This window comes from Melospiza melodia, chromosome 2, assembly GCF_035770615.1.
Source record: "Melospiza melodia melodia isolate bMelMel2 chromosome 2, bMelMel2.pri, whole genome shotgun sequence".
Classification (NCBI taxonomy): Eukaryota; Metazoa; Chordata; class Aves; order Passeriformes; family Passerellidae; genus Melospiza; species Melospiza melodia.
The window spans coordinates 8082221-8105660 of record NC_086195.1 but is presented as its reverse complement, the minus strand read 5'-3'; the positions used below and the strand labels follow the sequence as shown (position 1 = coordinate 8105660).

General features: G+C 37.7%; 1 protein-coding gene across 11 annotated transcripts in view; it reads right to left on the bottom strand.

The window, feature by feature from the left end:
- Positions 1–23440, bottom strand: part of CASK (calcium/calmodulin dependent serine protein kinase) — a 187651-nt gene that overhangs the window by 44010 nt on the left and 120201 nt on the right. For 7 of the 11 annotated variants that reach the window (XM_063181790.1, XM_063181802.1, XM_063181784.1 and 4 more), the window contains exons 9-12: positions 22360–22443; positions 20696–20795; positions 15596–15613; positions 7795–7916 (exon numbers count right to left, since the gene is read on the bottom strand). In XM_063181790.1, coding sequence (XP_063037860.1) covers positions 7795–7916; positions 15596–15613; positions 20696–20795; positions 22360–22443 — 324 coding nt within the window. Of the gene's footprint in view, positions 1–2053; positions 2193–7794; positions 7917–15595; positions 15614–20695; positions 20796–22359; positions 22444–23440 lie in introns of those variants that run through there. The other 4 variants (XM_063181835.1, XM_063181792.1, XM_063181821.1 and 1 more) reach the window with 2 other exon arrangements.

Here is a 23440-nt window from a genome sequence, read left to right as displayed (position 1 = left end):
AGCAGAGAACTTGGGGTGTTTAGTCTGGAGAAAAGGAGGCTCAGAGGAGACCTTATCACTCTCTATAACTCACTCAAAGGAGGAGCAGGCTGGGGGTTGATCTCCTCTACCAAGTAACAAGGGATAGGTCAAGAGCAAATAACCTGAAATTGTGCTAGGGAAGGTTTTAGATTAGATATTAGGGAAAATTTTCACCAAAAGGGTTATCAAGCACTGGAACAGGCTGCCTGCTAAAGGGGTGCACTTGGCAGTGTTGGGTTTACAGCTGGACTAGATGACCTTAAAGATTTTTTCCAACCTCAATGATTCAATAAGCACCAGGAAAAACAACTCTTTCAGTACAAAAGGGCTTTATAAAGAGATTTATTCCATGGAAAACACCTTGCTACACCCCACAGAATAACCTTTGCTCCTGTCTTTCCCCCACCTTTCAATAAGGACTTTAATAACCAAGAACAGGAACTAACAGAGTTGGGTTAGGCCTGAATTTGGGCTTCATTCCCAAACCTGTTGGCCAAAGTACCTTGACAGGGTTGGACCATCACCCTGAAGAGAAAATGCTAATGACCACAAACCTCATTCCAGGGGGATACAGAACCCATAAAACCAGTAAAATCCACAATAACCAACAAGAACACAGCTCCTCCCCTGCTTTGTGATGTGGAGCATACCTTGCACCAGGAGGTGCTAATGCTGGAATTCACAACTATTCTTGTTTCTCCCTATTCACATGAATTTTTCTGCAAGGAAAATTCTGTATCAATTTTCTGAGAGTAAAAATACATAAAAATACAGTGCAATGAGATCACCAGCACCTAGAACAGTCACCAGGCCCCATCCAAGAACCTGAAGGACTGGAAGAAGGAGGCAGAGAGGACTGACTGAATTCAGAGACAGAGGCAGAGCTCACTGGGCTGTTTATACATTGCCTTTGGGTTTTTGAATGCAAACTAAGTGCAGACTGAAGTATCACTGCAAAGTTAAGCTCCCAACACTAAGAAGCTGAAGCATTAATCAAGATTTGCAGCCCAGGTGCTGCAGCATTTCCTTATTTACGTCATTTCTCAGAGCAGATCCCAAACTCTAGGAGAAACAATAAACTCAAGAATCTGAAGGTTTATAAGGAAAAAATCCCAAACACAACAGGTAGCCCTCATGGTTAAAAAGAAACTTGAACTGCACACAACACAAGAAGTGAAGAAAATGTAGAAAGTTAAATATGAAACTGATCCTCTTTATCTCAAGACAATATCAATGAAGTTAATTAAATATTTCACAAGTGTCAGGAACACAATGCTATTGTTCTTTGATGTATCAGGGCCCAGTAACTTAAAAACAGACTGAAATAATGAGAATTTTTAGTTCCACATAAAAAAAGAATTTGTGGATTTTGGAGTAAGAGATGTTGGTGCACACAGACACAATGACACAGGGGAGATGACATCAGGCCAAGAAGAACGGGCTACATACTGAAATTCCTATTTAAAATACATTATCAAGCTGAATTTCACTTGACAATTCACCACATCAGTATCAAGCTTATAAATATTCAAAATGACAGAATATTAGTGAAAAAGAAAACAGGTTAAGCATAACAAAGTAACTCTCACAGTATCATGAAAACCGAGCCAGAATTTTGCACTGTTGGAAAGTGGTGGATACATAAATTTCTCAAAAATTACTCTCAATTAAGAAAAAAGTAACTGTTGGCTCATATTTGTATTAGCCTTGGGTTTAAGAGATTCACTCACTTATCAGTATTACATATTATAAAAATGTGGAACAGTGCCTTCTGCTCTGAAGACTAAATATAAAATAAATTCCCCGTTTCATTTGTAAGGCAGAGGAACAGGAAGAACAAGAAAACAATGAGAGGATGCTGAGTGGCCAAGTGATCCACCTATTCCAGCAGCAGAGAATATGAAATGCAAAGGTACAATGGAAGATGAAAATTGAAAGTATTTTAGAGAATGATTATGAAATAATGCAGAAGGAATTCCAGGACAGCTTCTGCTTTTTGTGTTCTTTCAGACAGAGCTTCCAGAGAAGTTACCTGTTGGAGAACAAATGCCCTGCTCTGGTGGTGATGATCCTGCCCACCTGCTGAAGGAATCCTCCCCAGTTCTCCCTAAGGCTTGGCCATTGTTCTGTCTCAGTGCTGGGAAAGGAGCTCCCACTGCAGTGTGGGACAGTCCCTCCCACTCCTGGGCTGAGCACGCTGCCTTGCTCTGGGATAAAAGCCAGACTTGATTCCCCAAATAGCAAGGTGCCTTCCTGCCAACATACTTTCTTCTGGTATTTTTTTTAAACAAATATTTTCCATGTGTTTTTGTCTTACAATGATATGAAATAAAGGACAATTAAAAATATGAAAACAATGTGTTTTAAAAATGATTAGGTAATATTTCACTTAAGCATAACATGCTCTGAGGGCTTTTAAGCAAGGCATCTATAACACACTTTGTGGTCTGTTTTTGCAAAAGAGAAGCATTCAGGTTTCACTAAAACATGTTCCTCCTATAAGTGCTAATAAAATCAGTATTCAAGAGGGTAAGGACCAATGAGCATCCAAAAAAACTCACACCACACTATGTGATCCACATATAAAATCATTCTATTCACATCAAAACACAGTAAAACTGGATGATCTAGGAAAATATTTAAGCTTTTTATACCTATCTGCTAGTTTTAATTTCTACATCATATGATAGATATTCCACCAGACTATTCACGATTTAAAATAAAAGAAAAAAGGAAATGAAAGCAACCTGAAGAGAAAAATCTAAAAGTGTTTTGTTCCCCCCCTCTTTTTAACATTATAAAGTATATATTAAAATAGTTAAAATAATACACTCTGCTCAAAAAAGAGCAGATCAGGAATAAATACATAGAGAGTTTAAAACATTGTCAAGCAGAGGACTATAGTATCAGCCCTGCCTGGACACTGCTGAATAACTGCAACTTTTACAAAGGACATTCAAATTTACTGTGCCAACATCCAGCCTGGGAGGGTAAACAGAACAAACCAAAATAAACCCAGCAGAAAGCTTTAGCCAAACATCTAAGAAGCTAAACTGAGGTTCCAACAACATTCATTTTAGCAAAAGAGAAAATATGTTTCCTTAAAAGTCTGGACTTCAGGACCAAATCTGTTTGGATGACAGAGTTCAAAAGAAATCCTAAGGAAACTCTCAAGTGTGCACAGATGCAAGTTCCTGTGAAACACAACCATGAGCAGCAAAGGATAGCAGACACAGAAGTGAGATTCTCTTGAGAAATCAGCATGCCTTAAATGTATGCATTGTGAATATAAATTAAACTAAAAAAAGAAAGAAGTGGCTGCACACACAGAGATGATAAAAATGGTCAGTGCAAAATTTATTTATCCTCATTTAGTTAAAACCATACGTGTGTAATGTGTTAATCCAGCAGAAAGTAAAATAAACTTTCTTGAAAGCTTGTAACATTTCTATCACAGAAATAACAACACTTACCTCAATGATTCCCTCTATGAAAATTTGTAACAAACTTTTAAAATTCACTGCCAAAAGAGATCAGCCTAGAGAACTATCTCTGCCTTGGGACAGACAGATGCAGACAAAGCCAGCAGAGAGGCCCCAGCCACACAAAAGCTGATATTGTTCTCCGGCTGGGTGAAAATCTCACTTGTAAATTGAGGGACACGTGCATTCAGAGTCAGCCCAGCCAGGGCCCTGCAGAGGTGACCAAAGCACAGGAGAATGATTTCTCTCATCTCCTTCAGGGCAGGCAGCTGCACCAAGCAGCAGCTCCTGGGTTTCCATCTGAGCAGAATCCCTTTGATGCACTGACAGAGATGAAACATCATGGATGAAACACCATGGATAAAACTCTACCCCCCTAAGCACAGCCTTGAAGCCCACTAGACTTCAACAAATAATAATTGAAGTAAAAGACCTCCAAAATTAGTAACCTCTTTACAATTCTTTCCAGCTTCTTTATCAGTCCTGCTAACACAGGACAGCAGTGTCTCCCAGGATGTCTTTCATGAAAGTCAATAAAAAAGAATTGAATTCAAGCATTTGATAAGGCTTCTAAAAATCTGTCCATGGTAATAAAAAACTGCGTTCACTACTTAAATTTAACTCTGTTTTTCCATAAAGTTATTTATATACTGTACTGCATTCTTTATCATCTAAATTGGATGCTGGAATGAAACAGTCTATAAAGCTTCATATAGTCATAAATCCAGACATTTCTAAGTGACACAGAGAAATGTCCTACAGCATTCACCAAAATTTTGATCATCAGAGATGAACAGAGCAGGAGAAAAGAAAAATCTGTCCAAACCAAAGTTACTCTTTTACTTAAACAAAAAAAAAACCCAACAAAAAACAAAAAACAAAAAAACAAAACCAAAACCACCAAAAAACCAAAAAACAAACAAAAAAAATCAGTCAATAAACAATAAATGTTTTCTAGGCAGTAAATATTTCTATATGGCTGTTTCTAGAAGGGCCTTTACTCTCTGCAGCAAACACAATTAAGTTTTTAAAAATGAAATGTGAAACTTCTGTGCAGGAAAAAACCCACTCAACACAAATAATAGGATTCTATAAAATGATGAAAAAACCACACAATGAAACTATTCAATAAACCCACATCAGGATATGCTTCTGTATTGCAGAATTTGGCTGAGAGTGATTAACTACTTTCTAAGCAGTTGGCACATTTCTTCCCCTTGTTTTGAACACTTTTGGCCACCAAGTAAATTAGAAGAGAGCCTTAAGACAGTTACCTAAACAAATTAATCAATTAAAAAGAATCAATAGGATGATGCCTTTTGTGGCCTTCAGAGGTGCCTCTCCTCATAACACCCAAGTTAATGAATTACTGAGAAAGAAGATTTCTATTTTGTAATCTGAAAAAAACCCAACAGATGGGTAACTTGCAGCCTTAACAAAATGATTGTTCTTTCCTTCTTGGCCTTCAGAAAAAGTTATTTCAGAGGCAAAATAAGATATTTCAGTAGCAGGCATGATCTACCATCATGTGCTTAATCTAAAAATAAGGATAACTCTTGAGAAAGAGTAGGAACACGAGAACAAATTTAACTGTGGAAAATGGCCACAGAAGAGGAACAGTATTTAATGCAAAGTGACAGCCACAACTTCATAACAGAATAGAAAATTCCTACTTAGTGGGATATAATGGTTTATGGGTTACTTGGTCTGGAGGCTTCAGTAACCCCAAATTCTCTGAGAGGAATAAAAGATTTCCCTGGCAGAACTTCATCCAAGTACAACTGGTGATTTTTCCTGGGAAAAAAATTGGAATACTATTGATACAAAACCAGAAATCAATCTCCCACATGTAAGTTACTGACATGAAAAAGCTACCCTTCCAAATAACACTGAAACTTGCTTCAGGCTTTAAAAGACTTATTTCAGGACACTGCATTGTTTCACAATTTTAGTTTGTATTTTTCTAACCAAAGTATCCTTGGGAGGATTCTATCATTGCCCTTCCACATAGCATAATGAAAGAAAAATGCTTTTTGATGTCATTTTGTTCTCACAGATATCTTTATAAGGTGCAATTACCTGCATCCCTCTCTGTTTATGAGAATAACTGATGAAGAATGTGAAAATTCTACAACTTCACTGCTGGTTTTTCTTATTTGAAAAGCTACAATATATCATTACAGCATTACCAGGTCATGAATGAAGTACCAGGAACCTGACTGGTACTGTCAAGAGCAGAAAAAAGCAAAAGCATTGCAGAAGCATGAGTTAATGTCTGGCAGACCTATTACCCTGAAAAATACTGAAACTAAGGCCACTAATGTGGTTTATCAAAGCCCAAGAAGTTATAAGATAACACAATAATGGTTAATAAATATCTAAAACCTTTCTGCATGAGTGACACAAGTATTTTGGTTCTTACTACACTCATTTTATTCTACTCCTCTCCAGATTTTTTATTTCTTGTTCATATTAACTGAGCACCTTTCTGTACTGCAGCATGCCATATAAAAAGTAATTTAAGCATCTGGTACACATGCTAGGTGAACTTAAATTGGGAAAAAATATTCATATTTAATGCAAATTGCAAAGATGAGTTATTGGAGATGCAATCAGGAAGTCATGAGCTCCTAGTCCCTTCCTCCTATGTGCCCCATATAATTTTATGCAATGCCTGTTGATGTAAAATGCATGAACAGTTATCAGAGAACAAAGATGAGAACTGCAGTGTTGTGCCAGGGCAATGCCACCATCACTGAGCAGCCATCCCCATCTCTGGATGCCCCAGTCCCAGGGGCAGCAGTGCTGTGGGGGAGGTTGGCCAGCAGCTGGGGCCACCTCCAGACTGGAATCCCTTAAACTTCAAGAATGCACAGAATTCAAGTGACTGATCAAACAGTAACAAGTGTACAAATCATTCACTACATTCTAAAGAGTCTGCACACCACAGGACCTGTGGCACTTTTTATATTCAGCTTGTGCTCCTGCAAAGCTGCACAGAGGAACCAGAGCATTCAACAGTTTTGCAGAAACTCTCTCAAGTCTCTACAAACATCATCATCTACCTGCAGATCAGACAGCTAGAATGACTTCTACTCCTGTGGCTCTTTCACTGGGTGAAAAACACACATCTTGTTAGATTTGTGATATTCACTGAGCTGTGCAGTTTTAGACATTGTACTAAAAAGGTCATCATCCATGTGATCACACAAACATTTTGGTTTGATCCAGGAGTGCACATTTTAAATTCATTTCATATGCCCACCTACCATTTTTTATTTTTCACTGTACACTGTTACCAGAGCATATTTACTCTCAAACAACATTAAAATAAAAGATGCTGTTCACCTACCAGTGGTTATTCAACCCACAGGACTGCAGCACAAATGGCATAAAGTAAAAGCAGTCAGAACACACAGAACTGGCAGCCCTGGCTCCTCAGTGCCAGCTGCTCTGCAGATGTGTCACTGCTGTGTCACAGCACCTGCCAAGGCACTCCTGTGCATTTGGTTCCATCTGGAGTTTTTTCTCAGTGCAAGCTGTAGATTGCTTTAGAAAAAGCTGGTCTTCCCTAAAAGCAAGTCCTCTGTCTTCAACATGAAGTATCCACATATCCCAGAAAAAAACATCAGGGGAAGTATTTTTTCTGCTACTTTTTTTGACTTTTACTTTACACCTCTGTGCTGTCACATACAAAGTCACTGACAGCATGGTGTGCTTTTGAATTTGTCATTCAGTGAGTGTTTTGGCACTCAGTAAGACACTGCTGCTTTATGGACTGGCAGCTCTCCAGAACCACAGAGAAATACAGATTTTAGATGATTGAGCATATAACATACCACGTCCAAGTGTGAAAGAGAAATGAGCACACCTTGGTGCATCACACAAAAAATTTCAGACTTGTAAGAATATCCCCAGACCTGGCCTAAGATTAGTACATTTAATGATAATAAAAATAATAGAACATGCACAGTTATAAAGTTGTAATTCATGTTTAAAATAAAAACTAAAATCTAGCCCTTATTAAGGGAAAAAAATATTCTGATTAATTATTTTAAAGCAAACCTATTAACTACAACTCTTAATCACTTACACATCCTACAATACTCTATATTGCAGTCCTAAAAATGTATTTTTGCATAAAGTGCTGGAGGATTCTTACATTCTACAAATAAAGAAATTGATTTTTATATCAAACAAGAAAAGAGAATATGCTAAGGATAAAATAAAATGTTATCCAATGGACAACAGATCCAGGAACACACTCAAATTTTTATCACAGAAAACTTACATCTAGTAATGTGTGAAGATGCTGATCCTGGAAAACACTGTGAAGAAAATCTAAGTCTTTTTCACTGCAGTCTGTAAGTGCATGAATTTCTTCCAGGCTGTCCAGCACCTGTGAGACTGCTCCTATGGGGCAACAGACAGGGGAAAAAAAGAGGAAAAAAAAATCAATAAAGCAAAGGCTCATGGTAAACTGAACTTTGGAAAAGGAAACTTTCAATTCATCTGGTACAACTGGAATAGGATCTTAAAAAAGCTGGAGTTTTAACAGGAAAAATCACTGAATAAATTTTACATATATCAAAAGTGCTCACAGATAATGTAATTATACATAAGAAATGGCTTAATGGGAGAGAGGTCAAAACCTGATTTTATTAAGCTCAGCTTTGTTCTATTTTAGCCTCGCTCCCAACAATGTCTCATGGAGCCACTTGCATTATTGGCCTGTCCTCACCATTCCCACCCCAACCTTCACTTCTCTTTTTGAACTGCCAGGCAACTTCAAATGCATACTGTACAATTTTGAAACATCAGTAAGAATTATTTTGAAATCAAATCCCAAACATTGGTAAAATCAGGAAGAACCAATGCTTTCACAAATATTTTTAAAATCAGCATCGGGATAAAGGAGGGAAGAGGGAGAAACACCTGACTGCTGAATCCTGGGGGACAAAAAAGGCTGTAATGTGTCTTTGTTCTGTTTGTCCTGCTTGCCTGGTTATCTCCTACCCTGCTTTTTCAGCAGGGCATGGTTTTGGGTCAGAGGATGATGGGGATGACTTTTAAATGGCACGGGGGTGAGAGAGAAGTGAGAGCTATGGAGACAAAAAGGAGAAATGGGAGGCATTATGGAAGGTGCAAGTCCATGAGGGAAAGCTGAACTCAGCAGGAGAGGACAAAGAAACACAACACAAACCCACAGTAAACCACCCCACAGTGGTTCTGTGTGAAACAACTTGTTTAAAAATCAGAGTATCAGTGGTGGCTGCCACCTGTGTGCTTTATTAGGATGCCAACTTTGGCTTATCTCAACACCCATGGATCATGTCTTCACTTTTCCCACTGTGGTAAAAGCATCTGGTAAGAGGCAGCATATCCAGTCAGAGTCTGCAGCAATGCTGTGGTGGTCTGGCAGTGAACAACTGAATGCTTTTTCATAAATAAATTCTTAATTCTGGATACTGAACTCTAGACATTCTCTATTTCACTAATTTCTCATCAATATGCTTATTCTGTTTACTTATACATTTGCCTGTGTCTTTTTGACAAGATAGATAACATCTAAAAAAATTGCTGCATTCCTTCAAATTCTATCTTCTATTGCATGAACAATTCTTATCAGCCCTCCTTAACTCAAAGGCTTTTGTACTGCATTTTCAGAATGTAATAAAAACAATATACCCAACTGCCTCTTAACTACACAAGGAAAAGTTAACTTATTTCTCGGAAAAATCTTGAAAAAGTTGAATAAACATAACAAAATAGACAAAAACTACTATACAAGACTTGCAATCTCATGGTTGAGGAGAAATAAATTACAAATCTAGAAACTCTTGCATCACATTTAGTACAAACCTAAGCCTAAAATTCTCCTCACAGTTCTCTGTACAAGGTTTAAGAACCACAATATCCCCCTCACTCACAGTTCTTGTCTCAGGAACAATAAAACTTAATTCTCTCCCATCAAGTGTCTCTGACTACTTACACCTATTTGATGGACTAATTTATGTTCTGTGGCTGTCAGCAAATAAAACAAATGGTTTGACTTTTAGTAGTTGCTGTGCACGAGGTTGGGTGCACTGCAAAAAGAGAAAAATTTGCTTCCTCTTTGATAATGAATAAGAATGCTCATCTGAAAGGAACCATTCACATCCCTCTGCCAGAGACACAGCAGGAAACCTGAGGAAATATAAGGACTGGGGATCTGCTGGTAAGAGGATGGAGAGATCACAGCTAAGCCTCAAAGGCAAGGGAAAAAACCCACCCAGGGACCCCAAAAGGACTGCACTGTTTCCTTTCCATGTTCAGCACATCAGTTAAAGACTGATGGAATTAGAGATCTCCAAGCCTGAAGAAAAGTGCTTGACTTTCAGCATCCAGTTGGCTGAAGAAAATTTATTAAAATTCTCTTTTATTTCTGCTGTTTTCGTGCTCAGAGGTATTTTTATTTTATTTATTTTATTTTCAAGCAAAGCTTCTTTTTCTGGGTTCAAAGCCCTTTCTGTGTAATTGGGGGTATTTAAGGAAAACTCAAGAGAAGATTCACTTCAGAGCCTGAGGATCTTAAGAGCCTCTAATACTGCTCAGTGTTGCCCATAATCCCCAAAACCTGAGCCAAATCTGGAACCAGTAAGAAGTGTGTTCAAAGTTGCCTGCAGTGCTGTGTTATTGTGAAACACCAAATGCTCTGGACCACCACATTCCTTATCTGACAGTTTTATTTCCTTTGAAAACTTTATTTTGTGGAATACTCTGAGGGCTTTGAAATAGAAATGAAAATTATTATTTTTCAATATTTGCATCTCAGCAACCTCTTGAATATTTGGGAATTCAAAAAAAATTAGGGTTTGATCATTAGGTCTTTTTTTTTCTCCACTCCATTGGTCACATTGAATAGGAGGCTGTAAATAAAGTTTCCAATAATGTCCTTAAGAAATTTGATGGGACTTTGTGACAGTGGCTTTGTTAATCTCACAAATGACAGTTTTTACCTTATGGTTTTATTTTTACCTATAATCTTATGCTTCACCTACTGCCATGCCCCTCACTCATTTACAAATAATGTGCACCTATATGAGAAAATGGCATAGCAGCAATATACTGACAGCATGTTAGTGCTTAAAAAGAGTGAGAGGACAATTTTACAGGAATTTTTGTGAACACTTAAACTCTCTTTGTTACAGACATCTGGCAAAATGTCTAAAAGACCCTTTCAGAAGAGTTTTAAATTCGGGGAAGAGATGTTACATAAAATGAAGTTAACCAACATTTACAGCACACGTGTTTCTAAAAAGATTCATATTCAAGCTGAATTTCTAACCTTTGGGAAAAGTGTAAAGCTGCTCAATATTTATAATTAAAACTTATATCCTCTTGAAATAGGATTTAAACTCTTTTCAACATTGCAAGTGCACCCACTTTAACTTTTATCAGAGATGATAAAGGACTTAAGTGAATTATTACAGTCATACAAACTAAAATCTCAGACTTCTCATGGTCTGTAGCAGTTACAGACAGAATCTAGAAATATGAAAATTAGAATGATGCATAAATATCAGTAAGGCAGGAAAAATCAGGAAGTTGACTAATTTAACTGGCTGTGTTCATTTGTTTTTTAAGACTCCAGAAATTAAACTTTGTTATAAAATCCTGCTCACTGTCCCAGAATTTTCAAGCAGCCCCAACTTTTGGGTGAGATGAATCTCACCCTGCACCTGAAGTTACTACAAAACCAGATCCAATTGCACAGGAAAGGCTGCAATTCCAGTGATATAAATAGAAGACTCTTCTCTGCAGAAACAGTAACAAAATCCACACCAAACATGGTTCTGTGAGAAGACTCTGGATCCTCCTGTAAATGCACAGAAATGACCTCAGTGTCAAAAGGAGCAGGGACACTCTGGGCCATGCAACACAACCTTATCTTCCCTGTATTCCCATAAGAAAACCTAAGAAAGAATGGTTACAGCTACTCAGAGTTTCCTGGGGACTGCCAACTGGGAAAAGTTGAAAACTATGAGCTGTCATATATAAAAAAGAGGAAAAACCACATTAGAATGCTTATGACAGTCTCCTGCAGTCACCACTAGTACATAAAATGCTTTTACAGTTAGTGGAATGACTTCTTAAGGATGATACCCAATTACTTCTGAGAAGACAGAGATGAGTTGAGCAGTTTTCTGCCTACTGAGGCAGATCTGTTATTTATCAGAAACACATTTGCCTTGTGAGGCAGAAACTTGGGAATTTATCTTCACACTGTGTAGTCAAAGTTTCCACAGGTATTTTGTGCAAGGCTCTGCCACCACATATTTGGAGATGGCCAGTGAAAAATAGTTTTCTGTTACAGCTGAATTCTGTCTCTAGAGTCTGTAGTTGTCATACAGTGCACCTGAAGCTGCTATGGACACAGGTTCTTCAGGCTGGAAGTAGACAAAGCCTTGGTAAAGAAGTGTTGTTACTACAACATCCAGCTATTCTGGTCTGGAACAGGTGGTTTGACTAGAGAAACTGAACCTTAAAGGTAGGGAGGAGTTGCTTACTTCTCAGAACAGAGTAAAAGAGAATTTTAAATACTATTCCAAGAATTGCCTACATACTCTGCAGTAGCCAAGTGTCCCCCCAGTATACAAAGCAGCCCAAAAGTTTGCTTTTCTGAGGCTTCTCAGCACACCAGGGAGGTATAACTGGCTCCCCCTGTTATGTAACAGGCAGTAAACAGAATCAGGAACCTCTTTTCATGTGACGTGATTTGCAACACTGTACAACTGAATAAAGGGTTTAGGTAAAGAGACTCAGCTATTGCTACAAAGCACAGACTACATCCTGAGTGCAAACACGTTCTGATAGAGAGCAAAAGAACTCCTCGGTTTATTTTTTAACACTGAATATTACAAACCCTCATGTAAAGCGTCATAAAAATCAGAAATTCACTTCTGAGTAATGAAAACCCAGAACTCAAGAAGCCTGACATTGTTTAAACACAAAACTATAAACACCTTTTTGCCATTCTCCTGCAATTACTATGCCAGGAAATAACTCTGCAGAAGAACTTATAATAATCATTATACTATTAGCAAGTTTTTATGAGACATTGACAAAGTCTAAATCTCTTAGACTTGTAGAACCACATGAAATGAAGTTCATGACACCAGCCACTCCTTTGTATCCTGTTCATTCTAATAAACTATTTGATTGGTTTTTCAACTATTCTTCATGTTGTGTAAACAGGTAAGTAACTGTGTCTTGAAGATTTCACAGTGGTATTTAAATGACTAAGAAAGGCTTTGCTGTCATTTGCAATTTCTCTATATGTCACAGTTCAGTCCTTAAGCCAGCCAATCTACAATAAACAGAAGCTGATTTCTCTCAGCCTCATCTCGTGGCTGCCTTCTCATGGGCAGCTGCTGGAAATGAAGTTAAAAGACCAATCCTGGCTCTTAAAGCACAGCCATTTGAGAAGGTAGGATTTACATTCTACTTTGTTTATGAAGAGGTCTGAGGGTAGTACATCCAGCAAGAAAAGACAAAAAAATCATCAGAAATTGTTAAACTTTACAGAGATCAAATATTAGAATGACAAAACGAAGTCACAGGATACAACCTCACAAAAAAAACCAAGCATGGGCATTATTATAAAGTGCAGACCCTTCCACTACTTTAACTGATGTAACTTCTCAGATTTAGAGAAAGCCAGCTGAGCACCAGCTGCTCTTCATCACTTGCTACAACATCTGCAAGAATCACTGGAGCTGAGATGCCTCTGATCTCACACAGTTATTTGCTGCTCTTTGCTGTTCACTGTACTCCAGAGCAACTGACTCTGCAGGCACAGATGACAGCCAAAGCAGGTGTACACATGTACATGACTGTAATAGTTTAAAATAAGGTGGCAGACACATGTTTTACATATACACAGCAGTGTAATTAACATGCAAGGCAAGTAAAGGCTCTGTCCTGGTCAAATTTGAGCTATATGGCATTTCATGACTTCTTCCTCCTTGCACTGAAATCAAACAGTGAAGTTTAGACACACTGTAAATTTACAAATAAGCTCCTACATGCACACAGTTCTGTGAATGCTACTGGGAAGCAAATAAGGCAGTGATAAAAGAAATATATGTATATCCATACACTGCATGTTTATAAAACAATCAGGAAGAGTGTAGTAAGAGAACTAGAAAGGTGGAGGTTTATGGACATGACAGCAACAATTCAGAAAGAAGACTGCTGGTGCAAAGGAAGGGTATTGGGATTTACAACTACATTTAAAAAGGTAGGAACATCTAAGGAATACAAGAAAGGAGAGAAAGGCATGTGAAGTCAGAAAAGAAACTAAAGGAAATAGGTGCAGGAGAGAAAAAGAGGGAGAAGGGGACTAAACAAAAGAAAAAAGAAAAAGGAAAAGAAAACAAGAGATTAAGTGTTTCCAAACAGCAGATGGAACATAGAGTAGAGTACTATGGGGAAAACATAGAGGAGAAAACAACAAAGGATGGGGGGGAAGAGGAAGTGGTGGGGGAAAGGACAAAGAGGGCAGCAAGAAACTGATGCCTAATTTTGAAGAGAGACTTTCTACATCCTGCACACACAGGGGCACTGACAGTGGGCAAGACTCCACTTTCTCCTGTCTCCATACTTGGCACCCTCACACAGTTTGTCAACTCTTTTTCCCAGCTACCCCTCACTGAAAATCCAGCCACAGATATGACAGAAGCCAGCCCAGTGTGGTGGCAAAGAAACATGCAGAAGTGCTGTTTTACACACCAGACCTGTAGCTTACATCTAAGTGCACTCACATGCAACTAAACAAATGACTATTTTAATAGATGAATGCCCTTCACTACCCCTTCCTTAGATCCTTTCTTCCTCCTTGCAAAAATGTCTAAAACCCCCCTTCTGACCAGCATGAAGGCAGCACACCCTTATAGTCAGTTTGTGGAAGAAAAGTCTCTATGCATGAACAAAAACCCAAAAATCATAGCACAAGCTCTGTATGAGGTTTTTGTTCTCTTCCCCTACAATTGCTTAAAAATAATACTATCACGAAACTTTTTTACAGAAATCCATTGAACTTTCACTCTCATTTTACTGGACAGGCACTCTGAGTTGAGGAAATAGGAGGAAAAGGAACAACTTCCCCCACAATCTGTAAAATCAAAAGAATGAACCAAACAACAACAACCACAAAATCCATGATTGATCAGAGATGGAGACAGGGACACATGCCCTGCTGACATGTCCTGACCTAGGACAGGAGCAGAGCTGTTAATCTACAAGTCTCAAACTGCTGCAGGAAACCCCCACTTTCTATAGCTTGTTTTTGGGGAATTAGTTTTGCTGAATTAATTGCTTTTGAAATGGTTGTGGTTTGTATCAAAGGGTCTAAAATTTCACTGCTTCTCCTCCACCTAGTATAGTCTGCAGGTTTTAGAAATGCTTGTGGTCCCAGTTTCTCACAAAGTGTGCAGCTGCTTTGCAGCAGAACCTCTTCCCTGTGTGCGAACAAGATTCCTTCATTGAGGAGACACATTTTGGATAGTTATTGAAATCAGGTGTATGCATATCCACAGTGCATATGCATAGATCAGATAACACATATCAACACAGAAGGATCAAGAAAGTTCATGCAAGCTGAGAGCAAGAATATAATATTTGACTAATATTACAGTATATGTTTGGTAGTTGAAAGAAAAAAAAGCAAACATTAGTCCATGAAAACAATTTTGGAATGAAAATGCAAACCCAAAATATACTTTATCAATTCAATGAAAATTAAATTTTAGTTCAGTTGTGTTGCAAATATTAAATATTGGGAAAAAACCCCAAAACTGAGGTAATTTTAATACTGCCTCTAAATTAGAACCTTCAGAATTCCCTGGAAATCATCCTTCTGCTTTATTATACTGTTGATTATATATTACACTGTAGACAGATTTAGTCAATACCAAATAATTTTGTTTGAACAGGCAGTATTAAAACTGAAAAGAGCAGAGAGAAGCAAAAGAAAGCAGATTTTTAAACATGCAAAGACACACACCATAGCTGACTTGATATGCCTTAAAGGAAAACAAAGGGATACCTACTTTCTGCTGCTAGAAGTCCTAGAAGGAAGGCAGCATTTGGACAAACAACAAACAGTATGAAGATTTCAGAACAAGCCATTTATAAAGCTGCAACCTAGCAGACTAATTTAGCCACAAAATAGTTTCAACCAAGTGACAAGGATCCCCCCAGTTTTTAATATGGATCTTCTATGTGTGAAGCAAATGGCACTGGCAGACTGGGATGGGAGGAAAACAAACACTTGGCATTGGGAAGGCAGCACATGGATGCAGTGTTAGAGATCTATTAATACCAGACTTTTCCCAACATTGGTTAAACTATTTTAAAAAACTCATGGACAAAAAGGGATTTTTCAGTAAAAATATTGTAAGAATTGAAGTGATAAAATAATTCAACATACTGCAAATGATGCACAACATATTAATATACTTAAGCAAAATTTAACGATGTTATATTGAAATCAAAAGTTTCAGTGAAAAATGTTATGTGAACCATTTAGAAATTCAACCACTTCTTTATTGCTTTTAATTAACAGTATCTTTATGCCCTTTTAAAAAAAATTAAACATATCAGAGCAAAGATTCAATAGCTGAAAAATCATCAAGTTAATAACGGAATGTTGGAAACACACAAACTCATGATCTCAAAACTGACAGCTGCACTTGTAATACTAGCAAAGGAATTAGTAACAATTATAAGATGAATATAGTTTTTTTTTTCCCCCAAGCATTCATATTTTAAAATGTTACACAACACCCTTTGCAAATACTTACAAAATCAATGTAAATTTTTGCACAACAAAGGTGTTTTTTTTCTTACTTCTGCTGATGAAACTGATGGGTATTAAGATATGGGCTTGTATTGACAATATTTCATGAATTCTAAATCCCATGAAACAACTAATCATTTTAACTTGTGAATTCAGCTACTTCCATGTATGTTGGAAACAGCGAGCTCACAACTTGTCTGTACCTGCACTGTTTGACCTTGCTCTGAAGGACTAAGAGATTTAGCTTTATTCCCATTTTCATTATCAAATTTGAAAATCAAGATATCACGCTGTTAAAAACTTCTCATTTGACACAACATTACAGAGTCTGACAAAATAGAAAAGGATGAAAATTTCGATTTGCACACATCAACCCTGAGACAAAATACCAAAAAGCATTTGCAAAAATGCTGTGTGTGGAGAAAATGAGGCAGAAGCACTGAAGGAGCCTCAGTGTGGTTGCTCTGTGTGCAATGCAAAACTCTGCTTCTGTTTATCTGCTTCCAGAGTGACCACAGAGGCCAGCACTGACATGAATGCAGAAAATACTGCAGCACTGCCACTGCTCAGCACAGATGCAGGAGCACATTTGGCCACTCAGGCTCTTCTCCTGCTCTGAGGTTACCCCGAAACACAGCTTGAGGATCCTTTACAGGAATCCAGATCTGTCTGTGTCAAAAAGTTGCTCTGAAACCTCTTAGTCACAGTTCAGAAATGTGTGCCACAGCCCAAGCAATTCCAGCAGACATCAGAGAGTAACAGCCTTTAACAAAAGGTAAGGGTTGCTTTAATTCAAAGTCAGTTATGCAGTTTTCCAAAGCCTATGGACTATCAATTAGCTTAACTCCAGCACTGACTGGGTTCTGAAAATGCGGCTACAAAAAGCTTATGGAAACATAAAGTTTACAAAAAACCTCTTCAATTTATCAGTTTTTCTAACTGCTGGCCTGAAAATGTAACCATTTTGAATCTACTTAACACCCCATATGAAACAGTTGTCCTCAACTCAGCTTCTCAAGCCAAACTCCAAGAAGCAAAAGAGGAAAAATTAAAAGCTTTACATTGGTGCTGTTCATTCCCAGCCTGAGGCACTGTTATGAAAACACTTGCAAACTGTATGTCTGTACATTCAGCTGGGGGACAAGTGGCCAGCATATGACAGAAGGAGAGGAAATCCTGTCTAGAGCTAATGTGCAATCAGGAGGGTCAGGCACTGGGCAGGGAAAGGGAGGGAGGCAGATGGGGAAGGGCAGCAGAGAGCAAATGCTGTGAATTTCTCTGGCACCTTATGGATTTCATGGTCCACTTCAAATACTTCCTACTGGACCAGTTTTCCTCCTGTGACAGATTTAGCCTTCAGGGCTGCTGATTGCTAACTTCTGATTTATGTTTGTTTCAGCATATTAAAAATATCCAAAACATTTGTTGCCTTGGGGAATACACAATTTAGAATGTCTTGAAGATAGGCAACCTGAAAGTCAAATGTTTCACATTCTAGAGAAGACCATTTGCAGCAGGCTTGTCAGCTGGGCTGCTTGGTGGCTTTATGCAGAAGTTACTGAACACAGACTGTCAGCAATAAAGCAGCATTGTAGTTTAGAAGTATTTTAAAAGGTTTTGTCACACTCAAAATTCAGCAAGACTGGTTTCTGCCATGTTACCAACAGGATGGTAGCAGGATTAATTCAAGTTTTTCAGAGGATGGTTGCTGACAAAAGAGGAAACAGATCACCCAGTGGTCAGCAAGTGGTTGGAACCAAGAGTTGTTAACACTGTACAAAGGAAAAGAAGATGTGTACAGAAAAAAAAAACTGACTGACCTCAAACAAAATTTATCTCTGTTCATTCCCATCTAATTTAGCTATGCAATTTTCTGACTTTCACTTGAAGACTCTCTAACAAGAAGATCCTTTGTGATTCTGCATCTACAGAACTCATCTGACTGGCTGCATTTAGTGCCTTCCTATCCTGGGATAACCCTTTGGTAGCACAGGAAGATGCTCCAAGGTTCCAGCAACTCCAGGTTTCCATACTGAACTTTGAGAAAGAACACCTCTGGATTAACTGGGCAAAAAGAGAGAACTGAATTTTTCTGCTTCTGTGTTTGGAAAGCCTGGAAGACAGGAAATGTGATTTGCATAACCTAATAAGCATCTATATTTCTGTATATTTATCTCTGTAAGAATTCTGTATTTGTCTGCTTCTGACAAACCATTTAATTACAGTGACAGGCTTCATGAAATTTTATAGGAGGAATAATTGGCAACCACATCTAAAATATTAAATGGTCTTCATTAAGAGTTTATGATCTGGAATAACATTATGAGGTACTAGGAAGGAAACTTAAATAACCTTAGGATAATCAAGTTTCTACTGCAATTCTTGAGTTTTAATTTCTCAAAACTAGCTTGGTTTAGAATCATCACAAGACCCATCCTCCAAGCCAGAAGTATTTGAAAATATTATTAGTGTACTTCTGAAGAGGAAACAAAATAGATTTCGGTATCTAGGAATTCCAGCTCAAATGTTATAATCTCTGAAAGAGAAAGCTGAAAGAGTTGTAGAGTCTCTTCTTGCAAGGTTTAGTATTCAATATTAAATATTTTGTCAGCTGAAGTAGTGGGTCAGAGAAACATGATGAAAACTACCCACTTAGGATGGTCTCCTGATCACTGTGATCCCCCATCAGTTTGATCAACAATGTCAGGTTAGAGAATAACTTTGCTTTCCTGAGAATTCCAAGCTTTTGTTTCAGTTATTTCAGAGATGAACACAAGCTAACAAAGGATCCAACATAGATATTCTTACAATTTACATGTGTACTGGGTTCAAGTATTCTGTGAGCAGAAAAAACCAGAACTTGGAACTTTCCTGTATAGTGCTATCTGCAATTACATCACTCTGAGGAAGACACATGTCCTGTTGATGTGAGACTGAAACTGGAAAGCAGAACTGCTGTTTCCAGATTAGGAAAGTTGCCACTGCCAGTCATGTTGGTGGCCATTCACCACTGAAATGGGGGAAGTAGATGGAAACAAAAATTAAGGCACTGCAAGTAGTTCTAGGTGAAGTAAAACTGACTTATTCTTTCTTTAAAAGAATAGGTAGATCCTTCACTGCAAGTACAAGTATCCAAAAGCTGTGTGCCTGAATTTAAGCCATGAGGCTTTGATTACCCATTTGCAATAAAAGATCTGAGATTCTCATTCATTTCCATGGGAATTATGAATGGTGTTCATGTCTAAGGACAAAGAAATGTTTTAATTTTAGTACTTGAAGCTGGATTCCAAGAAGTGAAATTGGAGAATTTCAACCAAGAAAAGTTGCCCCCATTCTTATGGGGCATATCATTTCTATATTAATGACATTGAAATAATTTATAAAAATTACTTGCTTAAATGAAATAATTAATTTATGCAGTCAATACATAATTTTCTCACCTATAAAAATATTGAGACAGAGTATTATCACACAGCAGATCAACACTCGCAATTAAGTTCCTGAAATGTCTTCCAGAGAAGTCAGTATATAGCTAAAATTTCCTGCCAGTACTCCTAAATTGTTTAGAAAAATTAAAGACAGCCCTTTTGGTCTTAGGTTTTTCTTTAAGGTTCATTTAAATTGATCCTAATTTTAGATCAGACAAACCAACCCAGACTTTTGCACTGCAAATATTTTGAGCAATGTTATGTCAAAATTAAGATACTAACTAAGGCAGGGCTGTGTTAGTTTAGGGACTGACAGGTGATTTAAATTTCTGAATATGGGCTATGGACAAAAGGATTGCTTGGTAATCTCACTGTCCTGTCCAAGGCCTAGAACACAGCACAAGTATTATCTTCCCCTCTGAGTACATGTATTGACTCTCCCTGAAGATCTGGGGTCAGAAATACTGTCCAGTGTGCTTTTAACAGGACACAATCATATTGTTCTCTAAAACAGGAGTCAGGAAACTTTGGTACATAATGGCTTCTTTTTCTAAATAACCATTAGTAAGGTATTAGAGCTTTGCTCCTGCCTAAGAATTCAAGACAAAATTTCAATAAGAGTTTTTAATCAAGTAATATAAAGAGAAATGTGAGATTATAACACTATTTGTAATTAAATGTGCATACACTAAAAAATAAAAAAAATCAAACAGAATTTCTGTAGAAGCTTAAAACTGTGTCGAGTTTTTCTCTCCATTTTTGCCAGCTGTGAATGCCATTGTGACTGAAAACTATTCATCCTTTCACATGTAAATGTTAACTTAATATTCAATTTTATGGAATCTCAAGAAATGAGTAAATACTTGGTACTCTGGTCAGTATGGACATGCTGACTGCAGTAAATACACTTTCTGTTAAAATACCTGAGGAGGTGGGGTCTTCAGAGAAGTCTGGCAGCTCTTCAGGGGGGTCACCATAGAAGGAGTTGAATTTGTGGCTTGACACAGCTGCTAGTACTGCCCCCTGAATAAAAATACCCACACAGTCTCAATTACACAAAGCAGGATAACAAAACATTTCCAGACCCCTTGGATCACTCAGTCTCCTGAGGTCTCTTGTTTGTTGACCTTTTCAGTAAAGAGCAAATATATTTTCTAGTCTTCACCTCTGCTTCCCTTTTCACAGTGACCACATCTAACAGAAGAGCTGGGCATACACTAATAAATAGTAAAAATATTCTTTGCAAGGGGATTCATCAGAACAGTTCTTTATGTGAATGCATTTTGAAATAGTAACGGTGAAGCATAAATTCACATTGTAGTACAATGTAAACAAAAGAACTAATCTCTTTATCTTTTCCTCTTACCTAGACTGAGTGGATTAGCAGGAATAAAAATTCACTTTTTAAAGCCAAACACTATGTTTTTATTTTAGAAGTTGTCATAATTTGATTCTGACAGCACTAGAATACTCTGACACCCATAATGCATCAATATAAAAATAACACAGTTATACAGACAATTGCTGAGCATTACAGGGGAATTTACAAACCCAGAAAATGGTCACTGCCTCTGACATATATTTACTTGTTCTAGTAAATTACACTTTAACCACTCAGGTTTAAATGCCTCACAGTTATGGAAGTATGGGTGAATTTAATGAAACATACTGCAGAACAGTGTTTTGGATAAAATGGCATAAAAAATATAATGAAGGTACAAAAGCTCAGGAAACTAAATATAGTGGCCTCCTCTGGAAGAAATCCAGGAAATATCTGAAATTGCACCTAGAACAGCAATCAGGTCATATTCTAAAATGTACTACATAGCATTTTAATGAAAGGATTACCTGGGCATACAAACCACCTAAGAGAAAGAGCTGTTCATGAACTGTGGCAGCTGTGCATCTTCACCATCAGTCACATGAAACTTTTGCAAAGCAGCAGCTCAGTGTGAATACCTGATTCTGAGTTTTATTACAAGTTGTAAAACAGCCCATGAACTGTAATGCTCCATGTTTCTGTCACAATTTTCTGAACCTTTCAGTGAATTCAGAAATGTTTCTGTTAAACATTCCATGACAGGAACAGAAGGAAAACCATGTTGTTTTGGGCTGAAATGTTAACATTCTTTTCAACGTGGCTAAGAAATAAACTTGTATATAGTTAAACATAAATAGGATAAACTGAAGAGTATGTATTTACTCTTCTTCAACAAAGACATTAAAAATTACTATGTTCCTTTTATTCTAAATGTAACCACAATAACAACAGAAGTGATTGCACAATTCTCTCCAGTAATTCATATTACACAGAATTACTGAATTATTGAAGATGAAGGCCTCATATACACCTTGGCTGATACCAGACAATTTGCACTGAAATTTGAAAATGATGCACTAAGAAAGAAAGGACAAACAGCCTTTCTAAGACATCATTTCAATAAACATCTGTCAAGGCCTGCTGCAACCTTTTATTTTATTGCTGACTTCAAAGCATGGATTTCTCTCAACACTTTTTAAATGAATCAAGTATCACACAAAATTAAAGATGTGTAATTATACTGTTTTAACACTACATTGAGTTTACCTTTAGTTTTCGTCTTGCATTGAATTTTCTCAACTGTTCTACTGTTTCTGGAAGATGAATCTTGTATGCATAGCGATCTCTCTCCTTGAAAAACCCCACAAAAAACAAACCAAAAGAACATTAAATACAAGCTTTTAATATTCTCTTGACACTAAGAAACCAGACAAGAAAAGCAGCAGCTCATAAATATCCTAAGGAGAATGAGGATTTGTTGCAACTTAAGGAAAACTTCCAGAAATTGAGAGGGATTAAAGTGCTTTGACAGAATTCTTAACTTGGGCCAAGGATATTTTCTTTTTGTAATTGTTTCCCACCTTTCAGTAAGACCCCAGTGTTTTGTTTTACTGTTGTGCTGTCAGTCTGAGTCCAGCACTGAACTTCAAAGCAGAAAGCAGTTCTGCTGTTTGGAATTCACAAACCTCAGTGAAGAAACAAGCTCAAGCACTCCTTGACAGGGTGCTGGGTACTTCAGGTGAGGTTGGGAGGTGGGTAAGTGTCCAACAGGGCAGGAAATGCCAACCCAATGCCAGCCATGGGATGGTGCAGGAAGAATTCTCCATTGTAGGTGCAAATGAAAAATGTGCCAATGAACAACTGCAGTGACAGAAGGGACAAAACTTGCAGCAGCCATCTACCTTTTCCCCCTAAGGCTACATAAAAACATTAATTTAATGTGTTTATCACATTCTTCTCCTGAATCAGAGTGAAACCACAGCAGTCCCTCCACAGCACTAAAGATGTCTCTGTCTCATGCTGTATTTGCTCCTATCTATAAATGGTTTAGAAAGCTCTGAGTCAGCAGAGAAGGCAGTTTATTGTAGGCAAAAATGAGAGGACTGACTGGTGGAATGCCTGGCAAACAAAGTTGTCATAAACTAAACCATGTGACTTCCAACAAATAACAACATGGTCAAAAAGAGACCACAGAGACCAAAAGTGCAAAGCTGCAAAGGCAGAGCTTGCACATGCACATTACAGAATTGTCTTTTAAACAAACCTAATTAGCTTAGTTGCTCAAATAACGAAAATTACAGGTTTTCTGCCAAAATGATCCTCAACCAAGCTCTAGCTTTGGCATCTC